At 41.3% G+C, this 15103-nt stretch overlaps 2 protein-coding genes across 4 annotated transcripts; one reads left to right on the top strand and one right to left on the bottom strand.

Moving 5' to 3' along the window:
* Positions 1-2: 2 nt before the first annotated feature.
* On the bottom strand, positions 3-3793 carry LOC112570784 (DNA mismatch repair protein Mlh3-like). 3 transcript variants are annotated; one of them, XM_025249405.1, is made up of 3 exons: positions 3714-3793; positions 2821-3144; positions 3-1932 (listed from the first exon to the last, which is right to left on the bottom strand). In XM_025249405.1, exons 2-3 carry the CDS (start codon positions 3033-3035, stop codon positions 27-29), a joined length of 2121 nt encoding a protein of 706 aa, XP_025105190.1. In that variant the 5' UTR covers positions 3036-3144; positions 3714-3793; the 3' UTR covers positions 3-26. The 3 variants fall into 3 exon arrangements, with proteins under 3 accessions (XP_025105190.1, XP_025105189.1, XP_025105192.1); XM_025249404.1 differs by having other exon boundaries at positions 3696-3771; XM_025249407.1 differs by having other exon boundaries at positions 3582-3718.
* Positions 3794-4131: 338 nt separating this feature from the next.
* On the top strand, positions 4132-14971 carry LOC112570949 (zinc finger C2HC domain-containing protein 1C-like). The gene is made up of 4 exons (XM_025249701.1): positions 4132-4330; positions 5419-6476; positions 8987-9610; positions 11685-14971. Exons 2-4 carry the CDS (start codon positions 5511-5513, stop codon positions 11925-11927), a joined length of 1833 nt encoding a protein of 610 aa, XP_025105486.1. The 5' UTR covers positions 4132-4330; positions 5419-5510; the 3' UTR covers positions 11928-14971.
* The last annotated feature ends 132 nt before the right edge of the window (positions 14972-15103 follow it).

Genomic DNA, 15103 nt, shown 5'->3' with positions numbered 1-15103 from the left:
ATAATGTGTAGCAGTATACCTTACTCTTATGTCATCACGTGAGCATGTCTGCCACAAGGGGGACATACACATGCAAGATTATGCCTTTTAGTTGTATTCTTTTCTTGAAAACATCCAGCATCCATAGATTTACTTCTCCAAAGCACTGCTCGTTTCAAACATGGCAAGGCATTTGTATCTGTTTTGTCATACATATACCTTCCAACATCAAAAACTGAGGCTGTATGAGCTGCAGCATCGTGGAATCTGGCAAGGTCATTGTTATCATTGGTCTTGGACAGCATATCTGTCCCTACAAACAAGGCACGTGTGGCTCCAACTTCCTTAACTGGTCTTGACCGGAGATGATAGAGAGAAGAAAAATTTGAGAAGCTTTCAGGTAGTCTTATCTCAGCCACAGTATGATTTGAATTCATTAGTTCTGTAGACTCTTTCCTTTTAAAATGCTGTAGTGGGAGATTTCTGCTGTACCGAAATTTGTGTAGCTTTATTTCCCCAACTTCATTACCCCCATTTGTTCCTGTCTCTGATGCCTTAGAGATCTGCTTAATTTTAACAGGGGATTTAGTATAGATAGCCTCCTCATTATCATCCCTTTCACCTGTAACTGGCACATCTGGCATATTTTTTCTCATCACCTGACACTGGGAATCTAAGTCTGATACCTGTACATAAGAGGCAGAATTTTGTTCAGTTGTTACATCATAGAGTGTAATGCCAGAACTTTGCAAGTCACCTGTGCTAACTTTTTTTGATTTTTTTGCCATGCTGGGACCAGACTCTGTGCAGTTTACCTTGAGCTGCAGCTCTCTGGGTCGTCGTACAGTGTGGGAAAAGAGGCTGTTGTAATTGTTGTAGGTGGAAATGCCTTGTGCATATCGTCTTTTCTGCTGGTCAACAAGCATCTGTTCATCATATTTTTCATTGTTGCCTTCAAAAGGATCCTCGCTTTCTGGGATGGGCTCAGAAGTACCTGACAACAAAGTCTGTAAATTCTTTGCGATCACAAGGGACCTTGTCTGAAGAGGTTCACTGGCAGTCAAAAGATTTTCGTCTTTCAAGAAATGCACCACCATGTCATCAACCAGCTTAGTCAACTCTGACCAGTCATGGAATTCAACCAGGGTCTTACCTGGGTCAAAAGTGATGTCATAAGCATTAAATGGGCATTCAATGCTAATAATGTACACTGCGTAGCGCTCAAACAGTTTGGTTGGGCTACCTGTCTCTACAGAAGTACCTGCATCTTCTTCTTCTGTCTGCTTCTGAGTAGCACTTATGTCAGCTTTTTCAGATAAATACATCCGCTGCCTAACCAATGAACCTTTTCCTAAAACTGCATCCAGCACTTTGTGAATTTTAGTCTTTAGAACTAATCTCTTGTTGACAAATACAAACTGCAGATCTTTACGGCTATAGGATTCTCGGCTGATATAACCAGAGACTTTAAATGTTTCACTTTCAGCCTTGACCTCTCGCATGCTTTTTGCCCGAGCTCCTCCGAACAAAGATGAGAAGGTTGACATCACTCCACTGCTTTTATGTGTTTGAAGAATTATATTTCCAGTCACATCATCCCTCAAACTGAAGCTAATCTGTGGCCAGATGAGAGCAATGCCAGCCAAACGAAAGCGAATTTTTTCCAGTTCCAAACCCTCATTCAGTTTCTTCTTTCTCACAGGAAGATTGTAAAATATATCTCGTGCAGTTACAGTTGTGCCTGCACCAGGTCGAGGTGTTGCTGCTTCGCATATTGGGAGTGCTTTCCCTTTATGGAAACATCGACTATATGTAGTAGTAGAATGTTTGGACCGTGTAATAATCTCCACGACAGAGGCTACACAGCGTAAGCTGGCTAAGGCTTCACCGCGGTAACCAAAGTACTTGAGATTGTCCAGGTCTTTTACAGTGTGACATTTGCTTGTCATGTACCTATAACCAAATAATAATTAATGACTTGTCTCTTTTAACAAATTATTGAGGTCTAAACAAATACAATGTTAAACTAGTTTGGTTCATACATGGAGAAAGCATCCATTCTAAAAGATTTTAGAACAGCTACAATTCTAATCATGCTAAACATCAATATTTTATAATGCAGATCATGAAGTCTTTGAAACTTTATACTGTGGTGGAAGGAAGCAAACAACAATCTGGATTTACAAAGTTTGGCTGTCTTATTTTCTATGGCTCTTAAACTACTATACAACATATTAAATACCAATTAACATAATTTAAATAAATTCAAGAATATGAAAAGTTTTGAGTGTCTTCTGTGTATACGTATGTGGGGGGTGGGGAGGTTGCTCATGCCTAATGCCTGAGTGGAGGATTGAGAAAGTGGGAGTGGGGGTCACTGGTGTTTTATGCCAAACCAGCAACTAAAGCTATATCACAGCAAGGAAGCCAGGCCTGTAAACAGATGTCACATGCAGAGAAAAAACAGCATGCCCAAGAAGAAAGCTGAACCCAGGACAGCCAACCTTCACTATATTGGTGACAGGCGCTAACCATTGTGCTACCAGACTGCACTGAGAAAGTGGGACAGAAAGACTTACTGAAACTGATATGCATTATCTTAAACTTTTTCAGAGCTTTTTGTTTTTTGTTGGGGGATTTTTGAGCATATTAGTAAAAAGTGAACTTTACTTTTTTCTACTCTACAAAACAAATCCAAAGAAATTAAAAGAAGAAACTGAATATGGCAACTAAAATGAGCACTAACAACTTAACGTTATCATACACCACTTCTAGCTGCTAGGACTCTTTTAGTCTATGTTCTGTTTATGTTCTAACAAGAAAGTATCATATCCTGTTTACCTTTCTGCAACAAAGGGAAGTTGTTCTAGAGATATGCCGACACCATTATCAACTACTTGTACGGTAAGACTCTGCAAATCTACCCGCACTGCCACGCAGGTGGTACCAGCATCTACTGCATTCAATGCCAACTCTTCCACACACTGTGCTAATCCAGTCAGTGCCACACCAGTCCGCAGCCTTCCTTGAACTTCATTTGGCAAATGTCGAATCATTTTCTCAAAATAAAATCTGCTTTTCCTCTTCAAACTTGTCTGGCAGCACCCATTTAATGTAGATCTTCCATCCCTTGTAAATCATACACTGTGTTCACGATTTCACTCTCTGAAATTTTAAAGATTTATTAAATGTGAGAATTTTGCAATATTATGCAAATTTAGTTATTACCTGTTTTCTGTAGAAGAATGTTCACTTAAAAAATGGTTGGCTTGTTTTCCAAAGTTTAAAAGATAAATATGTATATCAAAACATATAATAATTATAAATACACCTCTAAAATACACATATGTAATAAATAATGGAAATCCTTACGCTAAGAGAAAGTTCAAATTTCGAAAGTGAATATTATGTGCCGGACTGACTTGACAAATTTATCGTTGACTGCGAGGCAGTAACACACCATTAACATACTAAAACACATAGCTATACGAAATACCCCCTCTCCTTCGACTTCTCAAAAACAAAGCTTTCAGCATAGGGCTGAAAATTGTAAAGGCCAAATCCGAAATTGTTTGACATAAAGCTGCGTTGAAAATAATTACCATTGTCAATGTTAAATGTTACACAAGATCGGCTAATTTAAGATAGAAGGAAAACATTCACAAAGAGAAAAGCAAATATTGCTGTCACTAAAGTCCAAGGAGTTGGTATTTTACCCAGAATACAAAATCCACCTTGAAATACTTCCATTACTCCGTAATAGCGAAAGGAAGACCGGATGTTGATGTTGAAGTAGCTTTAAAAAAAGCAATCTTACCAACGGAAAAGACACAAGCTTTCTTTAACACCTGCCACTAGTTTTAAAACTAACTTGAAAATTATTTTTAAAATATAAAAAATTACGCAATTAATTCATGCTGTTTTTGGACTAGTTTATAAAAATTAAGGCTAAATCTGTGTTTCGATTTTATTTTAGATTTTATAAAACTCCTCTCAACATATGAAAGTTGTGGACTGATTTAATAGTTTTTTTCTTATTAATCGAATTAAATTTATTTTAATAATGTAACACTATTGTGAGCTATCAATCAATAAAATTGTATACGTTATTTGAAAGCGTGTATGTGTGTGAGCGTTGCTATGTATCGATGTGTAAACAACATGGCGGAGTTATGGACCCCCACCTCCCCACTTCACGGTCCATTGATCGATGGCGTACACGATATAAAAGCATGCTCACGAAGCTGGAAACAGCACAACACGGTTGCTGTTTTATTTAGCTTTTGAGGTATCGATTTAAGGAAAAGGCTTGTCTTCGTCTTTTCGTCGTTTTCTTGCTTCGATGTAAAAGGTAAGCGTTATTGTTAGGCATAATTTTTGTTAAAAGAAGTTTAACCTGTGTAAAAGTATTGTAAAACCATAACACCATGGCCAGTAGTAGGCGTTTTTCTTTGGTATTTTAAATGTGTAGGTAATGACGTGGCAATTAAAGAACAGTGCTTTGTTTGTCAATGTGTGAAACGCCGACCGAGATAACGCGGTTCGCTACGGTTTGAAACGTATCAGAAGATTTATTTTGAATCTTGTCTTAATGTTAAGCCTCTAGGACAGCCACCTTGCATAATCTGACTCGTGCTAAACATTCTAGTAAACTTTGTGTTCTTGAATTAGGAAATAACAAGGCCTATCGGTTAGTTAAAAAGATCTATTTTGTTAAATTGACATGTGTATATTGTAGCAGGACTGATTATCTTGAGGCGTGGATACTCATCTTTCCACTACACAGGGATATTTGTTTGTTGGCATTTACCGAAACATGGCTTCAAGAAAGTGACTAGGATCTAGAAATTACCGGTTTTTGTGGCCCATTTAGATCAGATAGATCTTTCACAATTATCGGTAAGAAGCGTGTCGGAGGAATCTGTTTCTATGTCAACAACAAGTACTGTACGTAATACGATAATTCTTTATGAAAGGTTGTGTACTCGCGACCTTGAGCTACTCACAATTTTGCTTTGCCCATTATTCCTCCAAAGAGAATTCCCCCAGCTGTTTTTCACACTTGTGTACATTTATCTCAGGGGAAATGTTTCGAACGCGTTACAGTGCATGTAACTCCCAATCTCTACTTGATTTGTCCTGACGTTCCTAATCTTAAGCCTTAACATCATTGATCATGAAAATATTTGAGACAATCATCAAAACACTTATTCTAAATGCCACTAACAAATGTCTTGACCCCTTGCAGTTTGTATGCCAGTCCAAACTAAGTCTTGATTGTGATACAAACTGTTTAATCCCTATACTTTGTTCAAACTCCTAAAGAATCCACATGCCCATGCACGACTGTTGTTTGTTGGTGTGTGGGAGCTTCGTGTGTCTTATGGTAAATGAAATATGCTTTTGTAGAGTCTAACATCCAGCATGTTGTGTTTGTAGCCTCGGGACTCTACGACGCTTTAGGAGCTCAGGTACCGACGACAACTACCCGGGATATCCTTACTCCCACCCACTTGGAACTCGAGACAGCCATGTTGAAGGCGGGAGGCAGTCATAAACAATCGCGGCTCTTGCAGCTTCGCGAAGAATACCAGCAGCGCATGCTAAAGGAGAAGGAGGACAAGATTATCCACATGTACGAGGAGAGCCAGCGCCGTGCGCACGACCGCGCCGAGCGGGTCACCAAAGGTCACTCGGCCAACGCCTACCCCAACTCAAGGCTTCAGCAGCCGGGACTCATCCAGCAACAGTACCAACAGCAGCAGCAGCAGCAGATGCAGCAGCAGCAGATGCAGCAGATGCAGCATGGGCAACCCGAACCCACCCAGTCATCTGTCCGCGACTTCTTCCGGGAGAGGCGGGAGATGGAGGCCAAAGGGGGTTTCGTGCCACCCATTGAGCAGCACTTTAAGCGCGCAAGGAACAGCCTGCGGGGGAACAGCGGCCGCAAAGGCAGCGCTGGGGTAGATAGGAGCCAGCCGCTTGCCCCCATCCAGCAGAGACACAGTGCCCCGGCCGACACCCCCTTTGGCAGCAGCAAGCCGCGCCTGGTCAAACCACGCGGCAACCTGCGAGATGACAACAACAACGAAACGGACAAAACTGCAGACGTCTCCGGCAACCCTCAGCCCAGCATCGTCGATCCTCGTTCTCGGAGCGCTGTCAAGAAAGCATCACCAACGCCCAGCGGTGGCGTTGGTGGCGGCGTTGGCACCAGCAAGCGTTCTTCCGGGGCGAGGGAAGAAAAGCTGTCGGATTTTCAGAAATGGCAGCTGCAGCAGGCGAAGGCGAGGGAAGAGAGGCTGAAGAAGTTGAACACTCGAGTTCCTCAGAGCGGGCGCGACTCAGAAGGGTTTAGCCATCGCGTGCAAGAGGAGGGAGAAGAAGAAGAGGAAGACGACATTGCGAGGAAAGAAAGAGAACTCGTGGAGAAGATATCGAGGCAACAGGCAGAGCTTGACCTCCTCAAGAAGGAGCGCGAGCTGGAGGAGGAACAAGTGAGTACAGTTGTTGCTCCCCTTCCCCTTTGTCTTCACACAGCCTTAATGAATGGACTGGTGTTTTCATCATCATCATCATCATAACATCATTATCATCATTACAACCACCACCTCCTCCACTTAGCCACTAACAATCACCTCCATCACCTGAACGACCGTTTTCAGAAGAACAGCACATCAAACAATTTGCGCAAACGGCCAATGCGTTCAGGTTTATTCCCTGTGCGCAGTCATGTTCGACATTAAAGCATGTCGGGAAAGCACATACATGTATTTGATTAATCGGGGTGGATAAGGAGACAATGATCAATTATGATTCATTGAAAGGAACCCGAACACGAAACTGATGCACGATGTGAGCGCAATTCGAGACACTCGAGGATCGGTGAATGTGTTTATTATCTTGTAGGTGGTTCTGCTTTCCACTCACTGGACATTTTCTTTAGATAACTAGGATTAATTTGCTTTGATATTTGCTTTAATTTCTGCACTGTGCATATGTCCTAGTTTGAGCAAATAGAATTCCAAGCCGCTTTATTATCTTTGCGTTAGTACAAACAAGAAGATACTAAACAATTAATTTTTCATCTCACTTTTCCTTCTACTCATTTTCTCTGTACCCTTCCTTCTCTCTCGCACTCTTTCTCTCCCTCCCTCTCTCTATCACACACACACACACACAAAAAGAGGGATTTAAAATATGGGACGAGAATAAGGAAGAGAATTCAGGATGTTTAAGTTTCTCCGTGTTTTCAAAAAGTGCAGTTATCGTAGTCCATCTCTTAGGTCAGGGGTATGAAATGGATTCCATTAGAAGTCTCACAATCCGTACAGATGGTAATAAATTCATCCCTGGTCATTTATAGTCTCACAGGTAACATTATTTTTCCATTAATCATTCAGTAAACCGCAGTGTCTACAAACACATTTGCCCCAGTAACACTCAAAATCCGGACGTGTGTTTACGCACATTTTCAGACACTCCATAGCAACCTGGCCGAAGTGCAGGGAGTTCTAGTGCTGGAACAATACTGCTGCTCGCCAGTATTTTATCTTGTGGATAGAAACCAAGTGGCCCAGTGCTCACTGTCATCACCGTTTCGACTAAGAGTCGTGAAGGCTGACCTTTGCTTTTTACCTGCCTTCACGTGTCTTTGTCACACCTAGTCTCACTGACACTCCTGTCCGTGTCTACCTTCTGATCGTGCAGATAACATGTATTTACTGACCGCTTCACAATCGTAGACATTCCCTTATGTACCTTGTGGCCATACGGCAATGTGTGCGGAGGGGTCAACTTAACCCCACACACCCTCCTTCACCATCATTTACCATCTCAGATAAATTAGGTACGCTTTGCTAGATAATCTGTCATAGCGCATGGATACATTTTATTGATGCTTGTTTTCTGTACATAATTTTATCTAAAATAAGTTGTCGTTTCCAACGTCAGTTAGAACTAAGGCGCCTTAGAACTGACTGACGATTTGAAAGAGTTATTGATTTTGTAAAAAATGGTTCATCCCTGATCGATCATTTTTTATTCACGTCCACGTTTTCATTAATGCGATCAAAAGAGATTCAAGGGTGTGGACAGGTCATGCAAAGGCTGTTTTGTGTCTCCTGCTTTTGTTGGTGACAAAGTCCCACGAGGAAAGATCGTTGGTTGGCATGCCAACAATAGTCAATATTTAGAAAGAAATATTTGAATTCAAATTTTTAAAAACAGCTGTTTAAATTTTAAAATAAACACTTGATTTTACTCTTGCTGACACTTTTTATTGCTAGTCCGGTTCAGTTCAACCTTCATCCTTTATTGTTCTGAAAATAAACATTTTTTTGAAGAAAGCTGAAGGTTTGTGGAAAAATTCCTTTTACAATAAAGTTTATTTAAATCATTAAAATTGTGACAATATAAAACGATATGTACTTCAAGTCTTATAGCTGACAACTATCGGGAGCGGATTTCTTCAGACAGACTTTTCTCAATTCTGTGAATTCAGATTCCACTGTGGTCGGTGCTTTCAACTGCCATTTTAAAGTACATAAAATTGTAACGAAAACTCCTGTAATATGACAGGCGAGTTATAATATCTAGCTGCTAAAATTCGGCCTGCTCTTTCCATAGTGTAGTTTAATTTATTTGCTCACAGTCTGCTTCATCGTCCCTTGGGCCATCTCTCTCGGATTTTTTTTTATTATTATTTTTTGAGAGCGTAACCAGTAGTGCCTCCTTTTCGATTTGATTTCTATTTTTGTTTGGTTTTTTTTTTAAACACTTTGCAAGATAATTTAACCATTAACTTTGATATAGTCAAAAGCCTGTTATCCGAACAATATACAATATCTATAACTTACATATATATATATATGGTGTTTTAGAGACTGATGTGCTTGAAAGCTAAGATTGGTTACTTCTGTTAACGTTTGGTGCGTTGTGTGTGTGCGTGTGGATGTGCCCGTGTGTCTCTGTGTGTGTGTACGTGTGTGCGTGTGTGTGTGTTTAGGAAAGACAGGAAACTGAGCGGCAACGCCGTCAAGAGGCGGTCGAGAGAGAGCGGCGGCGTCGACGAGAGCGGCAGGAGGAAGCCAGACGAAAGAGAGAGGAGGAGGAGGAGGCGCAAGCCAAACACGAAAATGAGTTCGAGGAGGAAGAAGAGTCCCAGCGTGCTGTGCGCACAGGCACGCGCTCCCATGCCCCCAGAGACCGCAACTCCAAGCAACAAGACTTTAGACCATCCGCCGGCGTTGGCGACTCGGCGAGGGGAGCTCCCGAAGCCCCACGCAAGCCGGCTCCTTTCCAGACCCGACCACCTCCTCAGGCCCAAAGGGGAGAACAGCCATCACGACCGGATGCCAGTTCCGAGAGACACGAGTCGCCAGTTCCCGGCCCTGACGTAAGCTTCTACGTCCAGAAGGCTCTGGAGGACGACGCCAGTGGCGAGCGGGTGAAGCTGGTCGCGTGCCGCCTGTGCGGCCGGAAGTTCGCCGAAGACCGCGTTCAGAAACACTTGGATGCCTGCAAGGTCAGCCAGAAAAAGCGCAAAGTCTTCGACCCTGTGCAGATGCGAACTGACGGCACGGAAATGGCCAAGTACGTCAACAGGGGCGACCACAAGAAGGAAACGCCGGTGAGTGTGGCATTGTGGGATGCAAAGGGACAGGGTTGTTCTTCTCATGGTAATTTTCGTTTGCAGTTAATTATCTTTGAAGATCGTTGGCTTGTCTGCTTGGCTACTTGTCATGCTGTTCGGCATGCGGGGGTGGGCTGTATTTCGCTATCTGAAACTTTCCTTTCTCCCCATTCTCTCTCTCTCTTTGACACACAGAAAGAGAGAACCTTATTTTGTTGAATGGAGGTCTAGAGTTAGATGTCTTCTCTTTTTTATACAGAATGGTTTTTCCAATTTTCGTCCTGTTCCCAAGATACCACAAACAGTATAGTTTATCTTTTTTCAGTATCTTATTCGTCCGTATTTAGTATCTTGTTTGCCTTAGGATCTGGGTTCCTTGTAATAGGGATTAGTATGGTGGTATTCTGAATCTAGTTTGCTTGTATCCGGAATTTAGTTTGGATTGCTAGTATTCTGGACCTAGAATGCTTGTATTCGAGAGAGAAACGTTAGAACTGGACTAGGATGAACTTTTGTCTCCATTCTACGAGAAACAAACATGACAATCAGAAATCTACCTTCTCTCTCTCTCTGTGAGAGAGAGAGAGATCCAACATGCACAAATCAACAGTCCGTGTTGGTGCAGCCTTCCCGATCGCTGTTTGGAATAGTTGCACGAACCCTCATTAGAGATTGTTTAGTAACCATAGCAGCGGCCAAGCAATGGTCAAAAAAAGACACGTACTTCTTCCTGGTGCAGTCTCACCTTACTAGTGAATTAGTCAAGATGTAGGGGCTGAGCGTCTGGCCTTTTCTGGCTGTTGCATTATTTAGAGCCAGGTGAAACATCCAATTCGGTTTGGTGTTTAAGTTAAGAAGATGACTTGGTTGCCAAGGGTGACGCATTGATGCAAGGCTTTGAGAGCAGACAGATGGAGCAAACGATGACGAGTATCCATTTTGTCGCTAGGTAATGATGTCGTGTAAGCATCACAGGTGTTGGAATGACCAATCTAGATAGTTCAATATTCTTTTAGTGACATGTTCTTTCCTTTTTTTCGTGCCAGGCTTATAGTTGGTGTCTTATACTATTTTTTCTTGTCTCTCCCCACCCTTCATTCCTTCTTTCACGTTTGCGTTCTACTTCCATCCCTACACGATCTACTTGATCGAGTCCTGGCGGGAGTTACACAAAAACAACCAACAAGGACTGTTGCTTGATTCCTTGCTGTATTATTATAATTTGTTGGGAAGAAGTCTTTAATCTGTTAAGAGCAAAGAATTGCACCTACTTTTAAACATTTTCATGAGCGCGAATTTTATTAGTGTATGAATGGACGAAAAAGCCACAGCGCAAACTTGAAAAAAAATTACATTCAAAGTTATTGCCGAGACGGGTTCAATGGAGACCTGCTGTACTTCTTTTATGCTTGTCCTACCATACTGCCAATCCTGTAGCAAAGAACTGAGATATTTCCCTTTCGTCTTCAATGGGACCTGTACGCGGGCACGCTAATGTAAGAAGTAAAGCCATAAAGAAATTCTTTTTTTCCTACTCTCTGCATGTGTTCTCACAAAGCGATACCCCGCCTCTGCTGTCTGTTGTATGACCCTGAGGTTACCAGTCAGGGAAGCCCATTCTTCGCAACGAGCAGTCATTTTTGGCTCTTCCCTTATGCACGAGCTTCCTGTGAGCCATCGTCTCCCTGAACCAACCAACCTTAACTTGCTTTCATCGACATTTACTATAAGCAAAAAGGCGGATTATTGCCATCTTTAGCTTCAAGGTTCTGTGTCACCAGTTCATGGACTTCTGTACTGTGTTGACTCTCAGCTGTATCTGCGTTGATAAAGATTTTCTAGTTGAGATTTTATTTCAGTGGTAGATGCTAACTCTCACCCCCGTCTGAAGGTCCTTCTCTCAATCAAAAAAATAATATATAATATATTTATCTTTTTCGCCACCACATTGGGCTGTATCTCTTTCTGGTGTGGTATGCCTCTGTGTGTGAGTTTGAAAGTTGGTAATGCAGTGCAATGTACAGTACAGAGGTCCTATTTAGACCCGCCCCTTGTTTTCTTGTTTTTCCAGAAGAAGAAGAACTGGCGGAGGGAGCACGAAAGCTTCCTGGAGTCTGTACGCTACGCCAAGAAGGTCACCAAGCTGGAACAGCAGGGCGTGTCGGCCAAAGACCTGCCACCTCCACCTGTCTCCCACAACCCGGACCTTGTGCCGTGCCCACACTGTGGCCGCACCTTCAACGAGACGGCCGCCTCGCGCCACATCCCCAGGTGCAAAGACCTCAAGACCAAACCGGCGCCCATGCGCCGTTAGGGGTTGCCTGGGTCGCTGACTTTACACACACAAAGGTCGCGAGACAATTGCTTGGGAACTAGTGTCGTGACTTGTAAGAAAAAAGTTTCTTCGACATCATCCTAAATCAAACCATTTTAAAAACGCGGGAAGGACTTTGACACTAGTTCTGCAGAGTTGGAAGATGGTACTTAATTAATAAGTGATATTTGTTACCCGTGGAGTCGGTTCTTTTGAACCTTTCGACAGAGAGCGTTGAGAGAGAGAGAGAGGAAAAAAAAACCAAACAAACACGACCGTTGCTTGAAGTCGTAGGAGGTCATGCTCCGTTGTACGTTGGGATAGCAGCAGGAAGTCAAGGGCGGGACTGCGGGAGTAATCAATGGTCAAGATCGATAACAGCTCAATTAGGTATTTTTATCAGCTAGTCATCATAGGCAGTCGCACCAAACCGTTCTGAGACAAGATCGCAGCTAGAAATTCGCAAGTAAAAAAAAATTGTTATTGACAATTCGTGGACAGTATCATTCACACCTGATTCCCTCACTTAGTCCCTTCGTATTTCAACGCACTTTGACCCATCGAGTGTTATGGACAGACACCGCCCATCCATTTTCGGCGTCACAAAAGAATGGGAAAATACATTTTCTGATAATTACAAGCTGAAAGCGTATCCATGGACTCGCTTTTCAAAGACATCCATTGATGCTATAATAAACTGCGTTGGCACCTGAGCACATGGTTGTCATCTTCGCCATCTCGCCATGCCGGAGCCAGTCTTTCTTAGCAATAGATCATTAACAAGTTTAGAAACATCTCTCGTAGACGGACAGTTGTTGCCTAATGGTGTTGACTGAATGGTACACATTCCTATTTCGCCGACTCTCCAAATCGAGATTTGTCTCTGTCGAGGTAAAAATCGGGGGTAAATGCACTTTTAATTATAACAGAACACATGTTGAAACGCTGTTTGTATTCACTTGGAAAAGTAGACGATGCTCCAAGAGTGGTCACAGTTGCAAACTTTATTTTCACGAAGTTTTCTGCATACTTAATGAAATTTTTTGAACATTTCGTGATGTTTACAGTACCTTTACAAATACTGTGATAAACAGAATTTTTGGTCACTTGTGTGGGCGAGTATTTGTGTTTGAGGGAGAGAAGACACCTATAGAAGATAAAAGCGAGAGACTGAGGACTGGAAATGAAAGAAATCGAAAGGGTAGAAGTGTGTTTTGTGTGTAACATGCTGTGTAATGTCAAATAATGTTCAGCTAAAGCATACTGTGTGCTTAGTAAGCCAGTGGAGCATGTAGCTCATTCATCAGGCCTAATGGAAACTGGACTCCAAGTCCTCCCCACTACTAAGCTACATGTATCAGCTTGTCCTCTTCCAAAGAAAAGATCAATGGGTCGAGAAGATTCATATTGCATTGACAGTTATTTTTCTCGAAATTGCAGGACATGTTTCACGTGTTTTTATTTAAAATGAAACGAGATGCCTGTATCAAACTGTACATACGTAACCAGTTTGAGAATATAGACTGATATTTCTTGGTACCAAATTATTTACACCTAGTTTTAACGAAGAAGATGTAAATATTCCTAGTAACAAAAAAGATCCAGCTATGTTGACAATGTTCCTCATATAACTTTGGTGAATGTGCTTTAGTATATATGTACACATATGCACATACAAATAAGCTTATGTATAATTCAATTGCGCTTTTTTTGTCTTGAGTAAAAAAAATAACAAGCTATTTGGAAATTGAATTTTAGCATAATTTAGTTTCTAATCGAGGATACAAATATGATAAAGACACCTCTCTTAAGTTTAACTTCTGTTTTTCAAGACTAAATAGTACAAACCTTTCTTCATCCAACCGAATATACCGTAAACTTCGGTCTATTGAGAGCACCTGTTTATAAGCCACACCAACTAAATTTTTGTAATTTTTTTTTCACAAATAAGCCGCAAGTACATAAACTTGAAAGTTGCTTTGTACTCATTTCGTCTCGTTTTCGGCATGATGATGGTGTGCTTCTGCAACTGGTATGAATGCTTCAATCATATGCGGCTTTGATTTTAAAATGTGAACAGTTAATACTGTAACAACTTTAACAGTTAACACTTTAACATGGTGCTCATCGAAAAATTGATCGGAATCTGAAAAATCCACAAACAAGCCGCATCGCTGTGTAAGCCGAAGGATTTAAAGCTTGGGCCAAAAGTTTTATATATACTCCAAAATTTACGGTGCATACATGGTGCCAGGGTAATTAAACTATTTATTTATTTAGTATATTCATATAATCTTTAAGTTGTCATTAGTCATTGTGGCTGACATGGAATTGAATGAAAAATGCAAGCCTATAAAAACAATAACAAGTTCTGAGGAGAGAAAGATGATATATTGGATGCTTATTTTACTGTATTTTTGTACAACGATGTTATCATTGACTGTGGCTACATGGAGATGCAATAGAAAAATTCAAACTTATAAAACAAATAATGAGAAGCTAGAAAAAAAGCTTTGAACTGTGATGCCACACGGACATGCGCAGACGCGCGTTAGCGCTTCATCAGTTGAAAGCCATGCACTGTCTCTCGGTGTTTTCTGTTGAGTTTAAATCATTCTGGGAGCCACCTTTATTTACACTTTTGTGTACTTCTTTACTACCATGTTTTGTAACATCAAACTGTGACAACTTTGATCCAAAGCTATGAAGACGCTGTGTTAGAGAAACTGCTCAGGTGCAACTATATTTTTTGTTCTGACAAAGTTAAAAAAAAAAAAGAAAAAAAAGACAGATCACATCCCAGCTTCCACCCAACAAAGAACTGCAATATTTACTTTGAGTCTTCAGCTCATGAGATTATTATTAATTTCATTATATATCGCGGTGATCATCAATTACACTGTCATTTGCTGTGTGTGCTGATGCGATTGAACACTATAATAGCTTTTCACCCTTCTGGCACGATGGCATCAGTGTTGTGGAATGAAATGCTCCGTTGACGTTTATTATTATGCTTGAGAACATTAAAATATTATAGCTTATTATAAACTCTTCGCTGATCTATTTTTTCTCTACGTTTGTTCTTATTACTTTTGTTATTAACACAACTGTTGTGTCATATATCCCTTTTTAAAGCTGTTACATCGCAAAAACCTGCAACAGAATTGCAACAACAA

This window comes from Pomacea canaliculata, linkage group LG8, assembly GCF_003073045.1.
Source record: "Pomacea canaliculata isolate SZHN2017 linkage group LG8, ASM307304v1, whole genome shotgun sequence".
Lineage (NCBI taxonomy): Eukaryota > Metazoa > Mollusca > Gastropoda > Architaenioglossa > Ampullariidae > Pomacea > Pomacea canaliculata.
The sequence above is the reverse complement of the archived record's forward strand: the minus strand, read 5'-3'. Positions and strand labels throughout refer to the sequence as shown.